Raw genomic sequence first — 22,284 nt, forward strand, 5'->3', positions numbered from 1 at the left:
TATTGGAAAAATTATCAAATCAAAAATATAAGGTAAAAATAATAACCATTGTGATAATCTTAATATTTACTGGAAAACTCAAAATTTCATTGAACACATTTACTAGCAAATACAATAATCATTTACTAATGCTAACAGGGGTTAAAATTTTTTTAATTATTTTTTATTTTTCAATAAATACAGTTAATTTATAACATTTTATTATTGACTGTTCACTTTGTTCTACGTCAATAATTAACTACTGTAAAATTCTTATATTTTAAACAATCGTAACATACTTGTGAATTCACATACTCAACAACAGTAATTGCTATAGGATCTTTAGTGATGCGTTGATAGTATACACACATATAAATTATTCATGGCTTTTCAATGACTAAATAACTCGATTTGTAACAAAACTATAAAAATCACAATAGCTAATTGTGATTAAATATTAAATATTTTGTTAGAAACATTTTTTTATTCAACTATTTACTCTGATAATTTTCAACGCATTCAGGTATATTTTAGCAAAAATTTGTATCACTCTTTTATATCACTACATAAGTTTTAGGCAATTACAACTTTTCAACAAACATCTTATTGACATATTATTTTTTATATAACGTGATTTAATTTTTATTGTTATCTTAATTTTTTAATTGCTACATCATCATTAGTTTTATTTTTTTGACCCTGTTATAGTTCATACAACTACAAATAGCAATAACATGTATTTATATATTTTTTTAAATTTATGTCTAAGTATTTAAATTTTCATCTGACCTTTTGAAAAATATAAAAATTTATAGAAATATTGATGAATTTTGACAGACAAAAGTGTATAAAACAAGTAACACATAAATCCAACATTTCAAATATAAACTTTAAAACCAACTTAACAAAAAAATTATGTTTTATTAAATCATATTTGAAAATACCTAATTAAAAGCATGTATCGTACTTAACAGTTGATATACATCCATTATTGGTTTTATGCTTTTCATAAACTCTCAACTATTAATTTGTAACCAGCTCTTTACGACTGTAAGAATAATTTTTCTAGTATGTAACAGGCGAATAAAATCTCTAAGTGTGTTCAAACATGGGCATAATTACTTTCGCAAGTATTGTGCAAAATTTGTGCCAGACATTTTTTTTATTGATGCTTACAACACGATGCTTTGTTTTGATAGAAAAAAAAAATTTGGTAAAAACTGAGTCATATTTTACATACTTGTTGACAAACTTGACAATAAACTTCATTTTCTCAACGTATGTAGAACTTTTATTATTATTTCTATTTTTTATTTGATCAAATACTATGTCACAAGCAGTGATAAAAAAAAAAAAAAAATTGTCTTGCAAAAACATTACATTTCCTTTTTGGGAAAATAATTTCCTTTCGAAGTACTCGAAAATCCGTAAAATAATTGTGCCCATCAAGTCCAAAGGTGTGTATATATGTGTGTGCATGCATTATAAATATCGCACACACGTCTTTCAACATCATTTTAGACTATGTAGCATCAGCTAATCTAAATTAGTTGTTTATTGTCTACTTTCGCCTTCCTAAGGGAGCCTACACGCGAAGGGGCTGACGACTCCCAAGTCTTGGTGATTCTACCAAAATCCGTGACCACAGGCAGATTTCCACTTACCCGTAGCAAAGTGAAAAGTCGTTCTTTGGACGAATATCGAAACGACCATCAAACAGCATTCGAGAAATCCTTCAAGTCGGACACGAAAGGAATTGTTAGCCCCTGCGCAACTACCACATAAGTATTTATATTTGCTGTCTACTACTTCAGCCGCGTCGGTCGTTCAATTGGTCAGCCACCCCGGCGCTTGGCAGCCTCGTCGAATTCGCGTTTACGCCAACACGAGTACATGTGGTGGGTAAGCTTGAACCTGTGGGTAAATCGTTTGCCGCAGTAGTTGCAGCCCTGCCTTGGTTCTAAGCCGCACTCTACGAGATCGATCAAACGCATGGGGGGAAAAAAAAAAAAAAATGTTTGATTAATATTCAACCAAGGCATTCGAATTGCGTGAAATATATATATATATTTGGGCCTACCTAAGCGCACGTGTCGCTTCAAAGACGTGGCCAGCTGGTAACATTTGCCGCACGCGTCGCACTTGTGGATGACGCGCGGCTGCTGCTGCTGCTGCTGCTGCTGCTGATGGTCGTTTGCGTTGTACGCGGAGATACGTTGACGTCGACGACGCCGACTACTACCTGTAATAATAAAGCAGAGCCCGGCTTGTGTGTCTCTCTTTCTCGTGCACATTTTTTTTTTTTTTTTTTTTTTTTTCCTTTGCTGCACTAAAACACTAGCCTGCTTTGTCTAGGTGATTTTCTAGGCGCACATACTTAGGCGGATTTTCAGCGGGTTATTTTTGTTTTTTTTTTTTTGGTCCTGGGTTTGCGAGTGCGGTGCGTTGGAGGCTTATATTTACGAGGGTTCTAGGAGCTACTGGTAATCATGTACAGGCATATAGTATACTATGTAATGCACACACTGGTTTTGTTTTGTTTTGTTTTTTTTTTTTTGTGAATTAAGTACTACTTGGAGTTTTTTTCGATGCAAACAGTGATGTAGGTTTTTGTTTTTTTTTTTTTTCTTTATTTAATACGAAAAACATTTCTTATGCCATTTTTTTTTTTCATACAAATGTTACATTGGTTTTGACATAATTGTGCTGATTTAGAATCGATAATGAAGTTCAAAGGTGATCGGTGATGTCGAATAATAACCCGTGGCAAACCAAAGATAAAAACAACAGGGTCGCAGTGAACATACAAAAATGAATCTAAAGTTCTGCAGTGAAGCGGTTTTATTTCGTCAATCCAATCCAAACGTACGAAACATGATAAATAAAAATTCAAACAGAGAAAAACATACAAGATACAAGTAGTTGACAATAAAAATCGTGCAATCTGCGACGATCGATTTGTCCAAACAGTGTTGACTTAAAAATACACGCAAAGAGACCCAAAGCCCAAAAGATACAGGGTAAAGTTAACAACGAAGATGCGAATCACATGTTGTGGAATTCGATTTTGCAGGTGGATATCATGTGACGATTGAGGTGATATCTTCTCTTGAAGCGACTATTGCATGCCGGGCAAACGTGGGGGCGATCGTTATGGTGATATCCGCGTCTCTGTTGCTGGTAGGCGGCACCTTTCAACGATTGCTTTCGCGGAAAACGAAACACCGGAACGCGACCTGAGAAACAAAACGAGAAGTACTTTAGTGGAAAAAGATATGAACTGCGGACCGCGTGAAACGTTGTTATTGTTATTATTGATTGTGAAGTAAAACCAAGCTCATATATATATATATATATGCGTGTCATGGAATGATCGATATAAATGGGGGGAAGGGGGAGTTTACCTTATCCACTCTGTAAGCTGAACATATTTATGTATACAATTTAACATCGTAGTTTGAAAATTTTTATTTTTTATTTCCATGTACATTGCTTTTTTCTTCATCATGCGCAATATTAAAGTTTGTGCGACGAGTTATGCTGCACAAAAAAATATACAAATATATATTAGAATGTGACGCTTTTATAAAGTATTTGCTGGGCGTAGTGTGGTTGCGCAAGAAAATAGTAATAAATGGGACATTTACATCTGGATAGCGTATCAAATTTACTCGTGAGTGTATCTGCAGTGACTTTTTTTTACTCGATACTTTCGACACACAATCAATGCACAGACATGGTTTTCCTGAAACAGAATTTATTATTGTCATGTTAGTACGATTACATCTTTGTTTTTTGCATACTTTAATATGGTAAGGGTGTATTATTATCGAAAAAGTAAAACGTTTTCCGTCTAATAACAACAATTTTTATTGAGTTTTAAAAAGTTATACAAATATTCTTTTACAAAAAAATATTTTTTTTTTTTTATTTACGCAAATCCCGTTATTTGTTAAAAAAAACCTTTGATTTCTTGTATGGTTTTTTCTAAAACGACTGCAATACGTGCTACAGGTATAATTTATTATTTTATCTTATTGAATGGTTCTGTATAAAAAATATAAAAAAACACGAATGCGTAGCAATATCTTTGTCTTAAACAGTAGTAATACTATAATTTGAGTGTGTAATATGATTTTGTTGATAATTTAAATTAAGTTATCGTAAAAATAAGTTTAGCGTGGAAAAAGAGCCACATCAATACAGAAAAAAAATAACAAGAGCTACAAGTGATTTTGATAAAAATATGAGAATAAAAAATGAGCCATCCAACGCATCAATTATTGTTATTTGTACCTCGACGAATGTATATTGGATGTCAAATGCGATTGCAACCGATGCTTGTACTTGAACCTTTTTCCGCACAGCAGACAAACGAATTGAGGTTCCCTTCCGCAGGCCTTCTCATGCGTGTAAGTCGAAGATTTTCTGGCGTACGATTTCCCGCAAATTTTGCAGGGAAACAAATTTTGCGCTGAAAAATGATATACAGGTCTGACTATGATTGTTCATATCGATATTTCTGGTGGTTTTATTTTTAGTTATTCAAAAATAAAAATAAATAAATAAATAAATTAATAAAAATTAAAATAATGTATGCATCTGTACATGTTATGTTGTTAGAGTAAAAGGAAAAAAAAAGAAAGAAAGGATGAGCTTCTGACCCACAAGTGGCGTTTTTGTTGTGAGAGTAATCCGAATCATAACCCATGAAAAAATATACGAGTTCAAACTTTTGGCGGCTGAGTGAAAAAAATTTAGTTAACTTCAAAAATATTAGAAATCAGGTAGGTAAAGAAAGAAAAAAAAGTCGTAAACACCAATCTTTTCTTCAGAGTTTTTAATTCAATAGAAGTAATGGGTAATAGTTCCGAATACTTTCATCAGCGTGTTCATCACTTGCGGGTTGAAATTTTACATTAGAAAATTTCTCGGAGGGTTTTTTTCGTGATTAACTTGAAAAATAACGTTTTGTTTCGTTATGTCGATTTATTAAAGAGCATCTTCTAAACTACAGTTTTAACGATGGGAGTGTGAATTGATGACAACAAAAATACGTTTATGATGTGATAAAACGGCCGATTTGCGCTCAACTAAATAGGAAACTCGTAGTTTGTTGCGTAACTCCTTTGCTGGCAATATCTGGTCGAGAGTAAATGCTTCATCAAGTGATGCTTGAGCTTGAAGGTGTTGCCGCACCGGTTGCAAGCGAACCTCCGCTCTCCCCCGCAAATCCGCTCGTGCGTGTAAGTCGTGGATTTTCTAGAGTACGCTTTTCCGCAACTTTTGCAAGGATACATTTTCTGCGCTGAAAGTAAAAATTTCCGCGCTGTTTTATCAATTTGGACGACAACGAATGGGGAAAAAAAGTATATGTTACATATATTTATAAAGCTCAAAGTGTTTCGTGTCTTGAAAATCATCCATTGGTTAAAAAAGAAACGAAATAGATATAATAACATACGAAAGCGTAAATTGCAGAGTATTAATTGTTTATATTGATTTATTAATGATAAGAACTATAAAATTCTACACTCAGAGAATGAAAACTAGTAAACAAACACAATACACTCTATGTAATAAGCCGTCGCCTATAAAACTTTGTTATTCAGTTGGATTAAATACATTAAAACATGGTCATTTTGTGAACGGACGACATGTGATTCGTCAAATGGTGCTTGTGCTTAAATTTCTTGCCGCACAGGCAAACGTGACGTCTAGGCTGTCCGCACTCCACACGTTGATGCAAACGGAAAGACTCTTTCCACTTGTACTTGCGGCCGCAAACGCAGACGTACTTGCGGTTGTCTTCCGTCGCTATCAACGATTCGTGGTAACCTGCAACAGCAAGGATTTTATGCTTTTTTTAGAACGAATCCTTTTCAGCGCGCTGTAGTTGTTAATTGTGACTTAAAAAAAAGCTGCTTTTTTTCTTATTTTTTAAAAAGCTTTTAAAAAAATGTAAAAACACTGAAATTTTGTTTAATATGCATTGATCCAAAAAATTTTGTTATCACGTTGAGGTTTTAGATGGTTTCTTTATTCATTTCATTACACGCGTACTACACAAGGCATCAAGCCAAAAAATGTCTTCATCTTTTGTAAATGGATAAATGGCAGGTTTTTTGGTGCTGCCGCCAGTTAACGTGGCTGCCCAACTTTTTTCCACAAATTTTGCTGATCAACAGTGGATTAGAGTAGCATCGTTTTTTAATGTGCCTGTCGAGAGCACTGCGCGACACGTATTTCTTGTCACAGTACATGCACTTCAGGCAAGTGAAACTGCAATATCCGACTTTACCTGAAACAAATGGAAAAACGTTGCGTCAGTGCTACTATTTATTTTCCATCGATTTGTAACTTACAATTTAGAGGAATCGTAAACGAGTTAAGTAGGAATGAAAGCAGCTTTGGCAACTTTCACACTTGTTTTTCGTAATAATAGCAAAACCTTTATTATATATTTATATACATGACATCGAGTCACTGGTAACAGATTTGATTGCATTTTTGGATTTTCATCGACCTGATGATAACTAAAATTTGTCTGAGCTTGTTACTCATCACAAATCAAGTGATTAGTCGTGTAAATCAATGTTCGACTTGTACAGAGACACCAGGTACAACGAAATTTGAAAGAGTACAAAATGTATACATTTGATATTATAATACAAATGGGGACTTGAGCTCAGAAAAGTCCACCTCTTCACCGTTGGTTTCAATTGAAAAAAAAAAAAAAAAATCACACCACCAATTGTCGATTAACAGACATTTCCATCAACTCGCGAGTGAGCCGACGCCATATGCTGATTGAGAACATCGCGTCGCTTGTAGGTACTGCTTGTTGCACAGCTGACAGCTGTACTTGAAGTTCTTTCCGCACTCGGCTTCGCGCAAATGGCGCAGCAGCGACTTCTTCCAAGTGTACTCTTTACAACAGGTATTGCACATGTAAGTGCCGTGCGCCGTTTGCGATACACTGTACATCAGCATCGGATCCAATTGGCCTAGGTAAAGCGGATCGTATGGCAGCTCTGCAACAGGCGGAGGTTTTTTTGTTTCGCTTAGCTGAAACTTTTATTTGTTTATTTATTTTTTTTTTTTTATTACTTGTTCATTTATTCTTATCATTTTTATTTGACAAAGAGAGTTAGACGAACATAATGTGTGCTTTGTGATTGGTTAAGCGGGCCGAGTCAACGTGTGGATGATATTTTGAAGAAACAGATACTTGTTTACCGATAGCGTGATCAAGCGATTTCACGTAAAGATCCCACTGAAAATTCACACAAATGAAATGGTGTATTTGTTTCATTTTTTTTATTTTTTTTATTTATTTATTTTTTCGCTTCTACAAATGTGAAAAATGATAGTTTCGGTTTGTAATACAGCTACGAATGATAATTTGTTCTCAAATTTCTGCACAAACGAGACAAATTCAATGGATTCATTTTCTATTGTTAAAATATATGTGCAAATGCGTCGTAGTTAGGTGCTTTTTGAGCTGCCAGTGGTGTCGGAATCGTTGGGGGCACCAGCTGCACATATGCTGTGGTGTCTTTCCACCACACTCGTGAGTTCTGTGACGAATCAATGATTGAAGCCAGCGGTATTCTCTCTTGCAATCCGGACACACGTGGTGACCCAATCGTTTGTAGTAATCTGAAATTCAAAATTAATAGTTTTAAGTAAAACCTAAGGGTTATTTTAGATTTTTTTTTCTTTTTTTTTTCATAGGTAAAAAAATTGAACTTATTACACGTACAAATCAATGTTATTGGATAGTGAACGTCTGAAAGAGTACTGATTAAGAGGGAGAAATATTATTCTAGATACATATTTCTTCTACAACATATTTAGCAAAATGTGGAACAACACCTCGACTGCGCTTACAACTTTCTTTTTAATACTTAAATTTTCAACAGACAGAATATATTCATCTTTTTTTATCAACTTTATCACGTGTGTTACATAAACACCATCATATTTCTTCTAACTGTAAGCCTAAAATTATGTTACAAAATACATCGATCTTGCAAAAAACTGTTTTTATAATTTTTCTATTAATTTCCTTTCATGTCATTCCAAACATGCGTGATTTTTTGACTTTTCATGCGTATTGACGGATCACCTTCTTTAATTTTTATTTATGTTTGCAGAAAAATTAACACCACCTACAAAGAAAAGATTTAAAAAAGTAACACATGCAAAATAATTTTAATTTTATAACAAAAATTTATTATAAAATAATTATAATATTAATTAACATTCACTTGTGCACTTTATAAAACGTACATAAGCTGTACATTTCACAGTTTTATTGATTAAAATGAAACAATGATAGAAGTCGTAGCATACAATATAATTTTCATAAACGATAACAAATACACAGTATAATTAATTACTTATACAACTATTCAGCCAAGCTTCAAAAAAAAGTATCTTGTTTGGTGAAGAGCTTTGGTATAGTTTTTTGTTAAGGAGAGACCAAAAATGCATAAAAATCAAAAAAAGCTTGAAAAAAGTCCAACAGTAGAAAGTGATAAATTAATTGATTGTGATAACAATAATCCAAATAATAATAATAATAATAAAAATAATAATAATAATAATAATAATAACGCCCTACAAAAAAGTCTAGTTAGGTATGCAGGGAAGGGAGTAAAAGGGCTCTTGACGATTTTTTACTAAAAATTTTGTGAATCAAAAAGTACTACTATGTCTAGGTACTATAAAAACATGTTTTTAGCTCAAATTGCAGGTCTTTAGATCAATCATCCTGGTACTAATAATACTTTGGCATTTTCATCATCACACAAAACCTGATGTAACTCTCAGAGTATGGGATTATATGGTTTTGAACTACTTGAATGTAGGTGCTCTCCCTTATGTTGTATTATACATTAATACTGACAGGTAGAATCCTAGGGTGATGGATTATTTGGTTCAATTTAGTGCTCAAAAATATGAGCGAGGTGGCCTGAAGCCGTGCTGGCTTGATAGCTCCTGGATGTTAAGTCATCACCAAAAATTACTTCTTTTCTCAAAAATAATTGCTGATTTCTGTGAACAGAAAGAAAAATACATCATTAATCGTAATGTTACCAAGAAAAAATTACAAATTTAAGTCTTTTTTATACTATTTTATAATTCACTTGTAAATGCTTTTTTTTCACGCTATAAATTAAATTTACAATATGCCTGATTTAAGACTATTCAATATTTGTTAGAATCACGTTAACTTACAATCATTTTTGCTTCATATATCTTACAGTCAGCACGTAAAAAAAAAAAATAATAATTTTGAAACAGTCTGCAAGAATACACAGGACCAAAAAAAAAAAAATTAATTAATTAGTTAATTAATTACAAAAGAATAATGTGGCATGTACTGTTTTTCATCACTTAATACGTATCTGAAGCCCAAATTAGACCCTTTATGGGTCGTCTGTTCTTGGAAATATCCTTTTTTTTATTATCTACTATTTTAAAAAATCACATTAAATTTCAAATTCTTCGTTTCGATGTCTGATTTTTATCTTGATCAAGTATTATGTCTTCAGTGATGAATCTGTATTTATGAGTTATTGCCCACGAGTCTGCCGTATATTTATTATCTTCAAAAGTTGTTTAGAATACGTTGAAAAAATAATCATGGTATATCTTCCATTCGATCTTGAAATAACAAAGCGTAAGTCAATTTTCAATAACAAGTTTTATTAGCTATCTAAGGGTATATACACGTCGATTTGCTTTTAGGGTCACGGAATTGAAACTTGTAATATCTATTTCAGTCTTATGTTGTCATACCATTAAAATACAACAAACAGTCAAAAACTTTTCATAACCACTAAAGATTATCCTGTTACCGATTAAGATTTGATAGATCACATTTAAATTCGTGAAATAATGGTTACATCAATTTAAAGGCACTGGTAGACTAAGCCATTAACGTAAGAAATATAATATTGTAATGGCATGATACGACACTACAAACAATTGACAATTGAAACTGATCGACAAGACTGATAAAACCGTTAACATAGTGTTTCTTGAAGTTTGTAAAAAATTATTGAATTCAACATTAATCTATTTAAATGTAGAAGTCAATAGTTTAAATTATGAATTTGTAAAAAAACATTAAGAACACTTACAGTAAGTAGTAAGTCTAAGACACGTAAAATAAAACTTGTAAAAAGTACTTATACAACATAATAAGAGCAATGACAATAATCTTAGCAATAACGACGATGAAAATAATAGTTATCATAAGAATCATGGTTTGCCGTCACATTTAAACACATCGCAAAACATTACGTTTACCTTATACGTACACAACACTAACAATTAAGAAAATTTACATCATTTTTTGCACACTAATTAATTATTACATGAGCTAATTAAATCATACAGAGTAAAGCTCAATTAACTATTTAATGATTCACAGCTCATAACATATACGTGTAGTAATTCAATGAGAACAAGAATACTTTACAATAAATTTTACTACATTAGAAGTTGCTAATCAGTAACTAATGAATTTAATATATCTAAAGTTAACAAATAAATATTTATAGTTATGTGTGTGTGAGTGTATGTATTTGTTTAGCTTTTTAGGTATTTTTTTATTTTTCCAAAAAATATTCGCTGTGTATTAAATTTTTCCAAATTTAACAATTTCTCGACTACTTTTTAATTTGTAAGTTTTTTAAAGAGTAAATTTCGACCTTAAATAAGATTTTTAAGGTTGCTCAGGACCCTCAGTTGCTCTAAACTTTGTTATTAACAAATATTATCACATTTTACAGTAATTATTTCTATCAAACATAAGCATGCAAATGTTTGTAAAAGAATTCAAAAATTAATATTTTAAATCAGTAAAAATAGTAAAAGTCTCGGGGAATACAGATCGTATAAAAAAAACTAATTTCTGCGAAAAAAAAAATATAGAATCCAATACGTAACCTATTTTTGCTGTTACGTTATACAAAGTAGGAAAAAAGAAAATAATTTCGTCACCATTCATGACCTTTTACGATGTACTTAAACTTGTATACTAGTGCACCAAATTTAAGGTGCAACAAGTTGAAAACAAATGTATCGATACATAAATACCTACTTACAAAAAAGATAAAAATAATAAATTTAAGGATAAAAATATCTTTAAAATAACATGCAATGTATTTTCAATAAAATTTTTTGTATAGTATTTGAAGTAACCCTAGAAAAATTCAATAAAAAAAATAGGTAACTTTGAATTCAAAGCTCAAAAAGTGTTAAAACATGCAAATTTACAATATTATCAATAAAACATTTTTGTCAAAAAATTACTTTTGACATGAACTACCATAAATTGGATGTTAAGTCTAGAATTCATCATTTGTAAAAATTCGTCATTAACCTTCGTATCTCACACTTTCGTCACCTTCGACAATCGTAACTTGATTTGCAAATAACTGTATTTTCTCGAGTACCATTTTTTTCCCAGTCTATACACCAATCAACAATCAAGTTCAAACATGTTTAAGAATAAAATTTGACAAATTTATCTCGAAAAGTAAAAAAATATTCGTCTGTAAGAGAATACGTTTTGAACATTAAAATTTAGTTAGTCATTTTTTTTTTTTTTTTTTACTAAGTCAAACATTCACGCATCTGATGACGAAAATCTGGTACGAACGTAAAACACTACCATTTAAACCTTGCGCACTATTTTTAGCCCTTTATTTGCAACAATTTAATTGCAAGCCTTTCATGAGTACCTAATGTATAAACTTATTATAACGCATGAACTTAAAGAATAAAGTACAAAAAAAAAAAAAAAAAAATTTAATATACGTTTAAAACACTAGCCTTTTGAAAGTACTTTTTTTACGCGCATCCGCTCTATTCATAGACGAAAAAGCGGAAGGGCAAAAAAGCCTCAAAAAAGGCCATTCACTTCGCTACGTCGTGAAGAGAAAAATCTTCAGGTTCTTCGGATGTTGTCGAAAGTGAAGTTCTTCGATAACTTTCGTGGACAACCTGATGCAGGTGTTCTCGCGACAATCGCTCAGCCGATCGATGGCGATGTGAATCAGACGAGTGCGAGATCAAACTCTTCGAGTTGACGAATTGCTGATACTGTCTCTCTTCCAGGGTCCTCTTCTTGCAGGACTTGAGGTGACGCTCGAGGTTGCTCAGCTGGTCGGTGACGTAACGCAAGCACCTCTCGCAGACGTAGGGCTTGACGGTGCCGCACCTGGACTTCTGGTGTCGTACGAGGCTGCTCTTCTGTTGGTAGCTTTTTCCGCAGTCCGGACATTTGAGGTCCACGTCCGACCGGCCGTCAAAGTGCTCCATGAGGGAGTAGCCTACAAAAAGACGAAAAAGAAGAACGAGCCCAGCGTTAGTCGAAGCTTGCATTGGCGAGCGATTTCGGTTGTCTACGGGAGGATTTTGCAGTTGCATTGGTTTGGACGATTATAGTTTTTTTTTTTTTTTTTTTTTTGCGTGAGGAGTCATGATGTGACGATCTTCGCTTGTAGATTGTAAAGAGTGGACGTCGAAATAGAAATATTCATACGTGGTCAAAAATGTAATTTTCAAACAATTAATTTATTGATGATTTTTTTTGTGAAATGTTTTATGAAAATCGACAAATATCACGTACACAAGTGATTCAAAATGATTTAAAATTTGATTAATTATTTTTTTCGGTGTATATCTTCAGTTGTAGACGTATTCTCCCACATAGTTTCTTGAGAAATTTTTCCATTGTATCATCTTGATATAATCTTCGTACGTTGAATTTGTATGGTACAATTATATATTATCACCGTCTAAAAAATAAATTAATTTATGTAATGAAATGTCTTGAAAATCGTTATTATTTTTTAATTTTTGTCAGCGAAATAAAAGTACTGTGGAAAAATCGTAAGGACAAAAAAATTGATGCACATGACATATTTTTTTCAAACACAACGCCAACTGATGAGAAATCTTCATGATTTTAGTATCTTCAATGATGAACTCTTCAATGTTGAGTTCTTCAAACTGTTGACTCGATATATCTTCAGGGGATGGAATGAAGGTAAAAATGGTGAGTGTTTACAAATATTTCTTTATTAAAAATAATTTACTCATAAATCTGTACATGATGTAAAAGATAAATGATAATCAAATAATTAAAAATCAAGAACTTCAATTATTTTCAAAATACGCTGAACATAAAAGTAAACTTCATTTATCTAATGTTGCAGAAGCTGATAGATATGCTACACTAGAGATAATTTTATCAAGTAAGGCCTAATTATTACAATTACATTACAAATATAACTTTATACATCACAATTAGTTTGGAAACAGATCACTTGAACATTTTTCGCTGCCCAATAAAAACATATTTTAAAAAATCCAATCGCACATAATCATCGAAAACTATTATAATAAAAGATTCTTTGTTTATTGATTCTTGTGTTTTTTACTTTAAAAGTGCACGTGAAATCAAGTTAAAATGGGAAAACTAAGTTTATCTAAAGTGTAAAGATTTTTCATGACAATCTTGAGTTTGTACTCCACCTATTTTTTTCTTCATTTTTTCGATAGAAGGATTTTAAACTTAATGCAGATAACCCACTTTAAAAATTTTTCGACAAGTTGCTAAATAACACACTTATAATCACATAAACAAAACGTATAATAAAATCAATTATGCATCAATAAAACGTTGCTTTTTCAACATCTTCGTATAATAATAATAAATCTAGGTGTTCTTCTTATGTTGTACAACGATAAAAAAGTGATAAACGTAACGATTTAAGCGTTAATCATCAAATTCGTCGTATATCTTCTTTTAGACTTTGAAAAATACTCATTTTTGAGGATTATGAAGTATTTGTTTAAAAAAAACTCCTCGTTAAGAAAAACGAGGTATACTCATTTGAAATTAAAATTAAACTACCTTATAAATAAAATCTCACTAAATATAAATATTTGAGAAATTCTCTCTTTTTGCATTACACGCGTACCGTATGCAAATTTAGTTTTTCATCACTGCTAGAAAATTATTCAGTGATAATATTATAAAATTTATTTTAAAAAGTAGTACGTAGAAGGATTATTATTTTTTACTGTTTTACTAGTAAGGATCAAGAAAATTTGTCAAACTGGCATTGAGAATAAACAAGAATCGTCAGGCTTACATTTGAAGAAAGAAAGCCTGTAAAAAGAATTTGGAGATAGAAACAAGAGATAGAGCAGAAATGTATTTGCAAAAAAATGCTCAAATCAAGAATTATAGGTGACCAAATTTTTTTTCTTTTTTTTTTTTCATGAAAAAATGAAGAGAATTAAAAACAGAACTACTTTAAAATGAGATAAGAGCATAAGAAGATGTAAAATGACCTTATGGAAAACGTTTATGTAAAAAACGTAATAAGATTAAGGGTATTGTTACAGGAAAAATCTTGAAATTGATAACGAAAATGTTGACGCATGGTATGCCGAGTAAGGAAATCCAAATGTAAAAAGATTGTAAATCTGTATACATGGAAAATAAATACTATACTGCACTATACTGTACTATTTCATTTTTCTCTATTGTTATAGGGCTTTGATATTATATTCATTTGAACGCAAATCGATATAAATACTTGATTAATGATTAAAAAAAAAAAAAAAAAAAAACAAATGTATTTAAATACCTTACATCAACTATTTATGATTCAGTAAAATCTATTACTTGTCAAAATAATATTATATAGTATTATGAATTCAATAAAAATTAAGTATTACGTTATTATTGCAACGTAGTTTAAATTATTAACCACTTATGTATCCATCGCAAATGAAATTGCTAGTTAATGCAAACAGACATGTACTAAAAATATAAGTCCTAAATATCTTATTGCTTGAGCAAAAAGATGGGAAATTCGTAATAATAAGGATTTCTTCGATTGAAGTAGTCCCCAACTTTTTACTTAGACACGAAGATAAACGACAGCAGCAACAAGAAAAGTGGATTTTACATACGATATACGGCCGCCTCACTCTGCTTTGGATGAAATCCAACCTCTATACTCACTTTAAATCCTTGAAATCCTGCTTGAAGCTGTGAAGCGACTTCGAACCACAGCGATAGATGCGAACGTCAATGTCGTGTTGGTCGCGCATGTGGCGCCTGTAGCTGCTGCGCTGTTTGATCCTTGTCTGGCAGAGGGTGCACTCATATTGGGGCAATTTGTTGCACTCCTGGAACAAAAAGAAATATTGCCGTCTAATAGGATTTCGTTCTTACGTTAAAATATTTCATACTGCAGAATCTGAAAGATAATTAATTGGAGAGATATCCATTTGTATTTACTTATAAAAACAATCACTTGATGTGTTGCGCAAGCTAAGTAAATAAAAAAAATTTTTTAAATCAATACCTCGCGCAAATGGCGCTGAAGCGAGTTCAGCCAGTTGTAAGTCTTTTCGTTGCAACGCGGACATGGGTATACCTCGCCGCTCAAGTTCCCGGTGGTGGTGGTGGTGGTGCTACTGCCTGTAGCAGCAGATCCGCGGTTAAGCCACTTTTTAGACATGTTTGTCGCGACGCTCATCGATTGTCCTGATCAAAACAAACAAGAAGATGATTGCTGATTGAATGTACATGTAATTGAGGGTAATATGGGTAATGTTGTTTGTTGCCGTTTGTTTTTTTGGCCCTTACGTGTCCCAATTCTCATTGGTTTTTTGTTTTGGCCATTTTTTTTTTTTTTTTTTTTTTTGCGTACAAAATTTTCAGTTGCACTAAGCCAAGTACTTTTAGTATTAGCTTGACAAAGATGAGAGTCTAAATAATTACAGGAAGATGTGCTACGTACATTTAGTAGATTTGGTAAAATAGTGCGATGTTACTTTGCAATTTTTTTTCGCAAAAATAATCTTTAGAGCGATTGTGATGCTTGCGTGTAAAAAATATTTTTTTCCGCCCACGGGTGGTTTTTGGAGGCTGGTACTTCCTCGGGCGAAAAAGCAGTTTTCCGATACTCGTTCAAAAAGTCTCCTTTACGAACCTCGTTACGTCTCTCGCCTTCGGCTCGGGCCGCAAACCTCTCGGTTCGCAAACAAAGACTTTTCAAACTCGTAGGAAAACTGCTATTTTTATAATTTAGTTGTTTCATCAGGACACCAGGCTTTTTTTTAATTTTGTAAAATCTACTGATCTAATTTATCTACGTGTGATAATTTTATGTTTCATTAATAAAAAATTGGCTGTGCACACGTATTATATTCATCTATCATGCTTGTACAGCTAGATACACTTTATCGTCAACTCATTATTTAAATAATGTATCAGCACAAAATATAATATTCATAGACATAATTATATAGATTTGAAGTGCAATGGGTGTAAAAAAAAAAAGAATATTTGTGAGGTCAGAGTAAAATATTCAAGTTTTTACCACCACCGTACAGTTTTTTATTACATCACACACCATCTTATTATTACCTATGGAACTGCAATAGTTACTTAGATGGTCATTACAGTATGAAAAAATGTATGTATAAACATTAAAAATACCACACAAAACACATGATGGTATGTATTTTTTAGTATTATTTATTAGTTAATTTATGAAGTAGTAGTACATAAATATTAAATAATAAGATAATGGAATTAATAATATAAATAAAAGGTAGCTTAATAATGAAAAAAAATTTTTTTTTTTTTTTAATTATTGAACATAAATTCAAAAATTATAAATTATCGATGTGTTATGTTTAATTAATTTAGAATTATTTAATAAAAAATATTTAAAATCATCCAGGGGGGATCCTTAAAGAGCGCTAGATCTTGGAAATAAAATAACTTATTATTTTGTTTAATGCACTTTATCACAGTGTTACACACATAAATTAAGTTATAGAAAGGCGTTTAGGAAGAGTTTCTGCTAATAGTCGTAACAAACGATTCTCGCTTAATTAGCAAAATCGCAGGACCGCTTGCTGCGATGATGCCTGTGCAAATGGTAAGCTCGCTTGAAACGTCGACCGCACAGTTGGCAAATGAAACGCGGTGGTACCTTACATTCTTTACACTCCTCGCGCAAGTGTCGTAGCAATGAAGTCCGCCACGAGTACGATTTGTTGCACTTGTCGCAACGAAACAAACCCTGATCATGCCGTTGAGCTGTTTCATCTTCGTAGTCTACAAAAGATAATTTTTTATACGTGCGACAGTATTTCAAAATAAATTATTCACCATTAAATGTAACAGCTAAAAAAAATAAATTTTTTTTTGTTTTTTTTGTTTTTTTTTTTGTTTTTGATGATGTGCTGAGAAATTTTATTACAAATTGTAAGCTGTGTACGTAAAATACGACAAAATCGTAGAACTTCACATATTTACGTTTTTGTTTTCCATTACATGCACATTCTATCGTTAAGTATCCAGCCTACGTACTCTTTAGATTTTTCAGAACATCTGTAATCATTTATAAAATACTTTAACTTGACTCAAACGACGATGATTTGCTGACAGGCAGATTGTAAAAAAGGGAATAAAATTTGTGACAAAAACACAGCACGACAGTAATGCAATTATTGAATGCTATGTCGTACAACATGTAGAAACTACGGAAAATTTGTAACTACAGTAACAGTAAAAATACACTACATGAAACATTGATAATAAATTGTTTCAGGGTGAATAATATAAAAAACAGATCGAAAATTTATTTATTTGTTAAACAAAAACGGAGGATCATAAGAATTTAACGTATTTTCTGTCAAGTTAATTGATCTGTACACATATGTCTTCATGATCCAGTTCACGTAAAAGAAGTAATTTTTTCTTGTAATGCTGACTTAGTCGCATCTTACTCCACATGTACCTAAAATTGATACACTAATTAGTTATAAAATAGTAAAAATTTTTTTAGTAACAGTACTATCATAAAAAAAGTTGTGTACTAGTGAAGATTCATCTAAAATAATTTTAAAATGAGTTTTTCCTCATTTTAAATAAATTATTATAACTACATTTTAATTTATTTCAGAGAAAAAAAAATTTGTGAAAATAAACCGTATATTATTAACATCATTTAATACCTATTAATGATTAATATATTTATTTTCATTTTATGATTCAACTTGGTGAAGTAAAATTATAATATTGGAGGAAATCGGAGAAAAAAAGGAAATAAACTAAAAAAATAATTTGACGAAAATACGTTTACATGATTACAATAAAACTAATAAAAGTATACGCTTTGATTTATGTTTCATAAAACTCTGTTGATAAACAGTATTTTATTAACAGTAAGTAATATTCATATTGTTGTCGTACAGATACTGCATTGAATTTATAGAATATACGTATATATATTTTTTTTTTTTGATAAAAATTGAATTATTTTAAAACTCTTATAAACTGGATGTTGAACAAACTTAGTAGTCTACACTCTAATTATTTTGAGAAGTCACTAACACATTTATATACAGCATGTACAGTCACCAAATCATATATTTTCAATGGTAAGCAAGCACACGTATTGATACTAAAAAAAATCCCCTAAGGATAGCCGTAAATATTTGAAGTTAGAGGTGGTCCGAAGACTTCTTGATGCTGAGAAGAGCGATGTTTGCGGAGATGGTGTTTGTGCATGAACCGATAGCCGCAGATGTCGCAGCAAAAGGACGGTTCTTTTTTGCACTCTACTCTACGATGCTTTAGGAGTGATTCACGCCATTTGTACCTTCTTCCACACTCCGGGCAGGCCCAGCGTTTGTTGAGATCGTTGCGAGGGACCATTGACGTTTGAAGCCCATCTCCTGAAGATGGTAAGTAGAAATTGATGGAAAAACCGTTTGTAGCATAAATGTTTCATATATATTAACGTGCTAGCATATTTTGATAGTTTAAAAGATTGTTTCTATGCGAAAAAGCTAGTGTTCTAACTTTGTGTTGGATGTACTTTTTTTAAATGTGAGGAAATATTCATGTTACTGTAAAACAGACTGTTTGATTATAACATTACAACTTTTTGTATGAGTATTACAATAATATTTTTTTTGCGTGTTGATTGGCTCCGACTTGAATAGTTCAATTCATCCTTCAATCGTAAATAGAATTATACCAGAAATATAGCGAGATGGTCGTGGATCTGAAAAAAATAAAGCAAATTACTAAAAGGGGACTTCATTTTTCAGTTAATTTTTTTCTGAAAAAAAAAATAAATAAATAAAAATAAAAATAAATAATAATAATAGCAATAATAATAATAATGATAAAAATAAAAATACAATATCGATGATCAAAACCTTTCAAATGTGACGTACTAAAACAAAAATTGACATGAATGAGAAATGAAAAATTATTAATGAAATAATAAATAATAAATATTTTATTAAATTTATTTCATGTAATAATAAAACAATAGTTTTGTCAATTGTATTTTGAATAACTAAATGAATTTCTTTATTGATTAAAATTTTAATTTCTCTAAGACAACAATTACCACCATTGTTACATGAAAAATCGTAAATATTGTGGGATATCTCTTTTTTATTATATTATAAATTAATTATATGTATGTGGGTATCGCACAAAACTCCCATTTAAAACTTGACATGTAATCCCTCCTTCCAATACCATAAATCCATAATTTTTTTTTCGCCACATTTAAGAGCTATAGTACACCTAACTTGCGCTTGCAACATACTAAAACCTGAAAACTAGCACTCGTGTTATTCATGCTTTACAAATTTCTGACATTACTTACACACTAATTATTATCCTGTTCTTAAAGGCTAAGATTTTTTTTCTTCTATCTGGTATAATTTTTTTTTTTTTTTTTCAAAAAATACCAGTTACAAATCATATTATTTAATCTATTACAGCTTTCACGTATGAGATGTGTTTTTTGGATTCAATACATGATGCACAAGAATAATTTTTTAAATTACAATTTACGTAATTTACAGCGCAAAACATAAGCAGTAAATGCTCAAAATATTTAAAAAAAAATCAAGGCCCGTCTAATTCTGCAAAAGTTAATCACAGTTAGCGTGTTTTTCATGGTTCAGTCTTCACACTACATACTTTCAAATCCACGGGAAAATAAACTATTTAATTTATTCTCAAAAAATTATTTTGATCACAATCGTATTATTGTTTTTTTTTTTTTCGGCACAAGTTTTGGCTTTTTATTCACTTATTTTTGGCTTAATATAGCACTTTTCATCCGCGTAAAATTTCTGTTTAGGTAGATGGTTTAGCTTTCTTTGGAAACTGGAAGACTTTATCTACCCTTTGTTTGGGGGTACGAATGCAATTATAGAGTTAAGCAAAGCATCGAAATTATACACGAAATGTTTAAACAGAATTAATTCAATTGTCAGCTTAGAGAAAATGTTCTTAAAACTTCATGACATATTTTGAATTTGAATCGATAGTTTAGCTACCAATTAGTGATGTGTAGTTTTTTATACATATATATATATGTATGTAAATACAATTTTTTTTCATACTCTATAAGCTAATAAAGTAATAATGTAGTTAGATAGGAAGTATTTTTTTCTAAACAACTAATAATTTTTTTTCGAACAGCTACGTCATATGATGATTCGAAAATTAACTAGAGTATAGGTACAGCAAGACTAGACTAGCAAAGATAAAATAATATCTATCAATTACTGTTTTACTTTTATTTAGGATAATATATTCAATGAGCTATTTATTGTAAAAAGGTGATACTTGATAGTTTCAAGTGACACGGAGTTGAAAGTTACTAAATAATCTTATGACGCAATGTCAAAGAAACCGAAAAAATATTAATTATTTTAGTAACATTTATAGGTTAATACCTCAATTTAATAACATTTATACATAGGTTAGATCATTTAAAAGAGATACAAGGGTGTGAGCATTAAAAAATGTACGATCGTCACAGCTGTTTCGTTGGAATTGCTAAAGAAAACGCAATTCAAAACAGATATTTTTTTTTTGATTTCGACTAGGTTTTTTTCAGGTGGGCAGTTTTAGTTAAAGAAATTTTTGAAAGCTGACTAGATAAAGAATAGTATGTCATGATTCTTTAAAGAGACCCAAAAAATGTATAGCTTAAAAGGTACGTTGTACTTTTATGAAAATTAATTTATGATTCGAAAATGTATTGAAGTAAAGTTGCTTATTAAGGCAATATATTGAATGGTATTACTGATAATCTAAAATACTACACATTTGATTTTTCATTTCCATAACTTCTTTTTACAAAATAAGTAGTTAGTGATAAGAACTTTATAATAAAAGGCCTACGACTAGTTTGTCTGTCTTGTTTCAGCAACAAGTTCGCCACTTTACTGTGCACTACTCTTTAAGCGGCAGTTTGGTATTTTCTCTACTTATGAAGATTCATAGGAAACAAGAGTAAACGTATAATTGTTTGATTTAAATCTATTCGTAAGCAAAAATGAGTTAAAAATTATTCCTTGAACAAAATAACCAACAATTATTTTTCTTTTTTCGTTATGGAAATCCTTAAATTTTTATGTTTGAAAATTTGTCAGCATTTATTTTGATTGTAAATTAATCTCATACCATATCTTTCTGTACACGCGTGGAACTTCGGATATCATTATCTAATCTTTGAGTATATTGAATACATTTTTTTTTTTCGTCACGCACACGTAACTATATATTGTCATAGTATCTAGATGTACTCTTTTGATTCATTATATTTAAAAAAGTGATGATCTGAGTTAAGTTATCATACATAAAACTTTAACATTTTTTATCACATGAATTACTAATAAAGGGATAGATTACGTTAGAACTATTATTCATTGTTGAAAAATAATTGTAAAATAATAATATTCATGTAACAAGGATGAAAAAAAACGATTTCTCGGAAGAGGTGTGATGCCATGGCACAAGCTACCGAGTTATCAGATCAGTCTCGCACAAATTACGTACAAGATTTTTGGTAGTAATGTGTGAAAATATTTTTTGCATTGTTTTCAGTGTGGAAAATACCTATTATACACGTTATATTAAAAGAAAAAAAAAACCTATTAAATTAGAACTATGAAAAAACAGTATTATAGCAAGTTTTAAACTTTATTTTTTTACATTTTTTGTAAAAATAAAATAAAAAGTTAAACATGGCACATTTTCATTCGTTGATGACCGTATGATTGTTTTATCTTGATAAACTAGCCATTTCAATATTAACAGTGATAAAATATAACGATAAACGAAAGTTAATGATTTTTTTTTTTTTTAGAACTTGTTGAGTTATTGTAAATCAGCAAAATAAATTATTGCGGATTCTATTT

General features: G+C 30.9%; 2 protein-coding genes across 11 annotated transcripts in view; both read right to left on the bottom strand.

Moving 5' to 3' along the window:
* The window catches only part of LOC106645527 (uncharacterized), a 207,548-nt gene that overhangs the window by 67,124 nt on the left and 118,140 nt on the right, over window positions 1-22,284 (bottom strand). Inside the window, exons 7-9 of one of the 10 annotated variants that reach the window (XM_089590548.1) lie at window positions 15,390-15,571; window positions 15,044-15,210; window positions 8,916-9,042 (exon numbers count right to left, since the gene is read on the bottom strand). The exons of 8 other annotated variants lie outside the window; for them this stretch is intronic. In XM_089590548.1, the coding sequence (XP_089446674.1) occupies window positions 8,931-9,042; window positions 15,044-15,210; window positions 15,390-15,571 (461 nt within the window). In that variant the 3' untranslated portion in view covers window positions 8,916-8,930. Of the gene's footprint in view, window positions 1-8,915; window positions 9,043-12,292; window positions 12,333-15,043; window positions 15,211-15,389; window positions 15,572-22,284 lie in introns of those variants that run through there. One more of the 10 variants, XM_089590551.1, reaches the window with a different exon arrangement.
* On the bottom strand, window positions 1,335-2,273 carry LOC111642964 (uncharacterized). Its single transcript, XM_089590420.1, has 2 exons — window positions 2,060-2,273; window positions 1,335-1,951 (listed from the first exon to the last, which is right to left on the bottom strand). The coding sequence occupies exons 1-2, from the start codon at window positions 2,271-2,273 to the stop codon at window positions 1,815-1,817; spliced, it is 351 nt and encodes a 116-aa protein (XP_089446546.1). The 3' UTR covers window positions 1,335-1,814.

This window comes from Copidosoma floridanum, unplaced genomic scaffold (genome assembly GCF_036245765.1).
Source record: "Copidosoma floridanum isolate Cflo_tuat_1 unplaced genomic scaffold, Cflo_Japanese_pri ptg000012l, whole genome shotgun sequence".
Classification (NCBI taxonomy): domain Eukaryota; kingdom Metazoa; phylum Arthropoda; class Insecta; order Hymenoptera; family Encyrtidae; genus Copidosoma; species Copidosoma floridanum.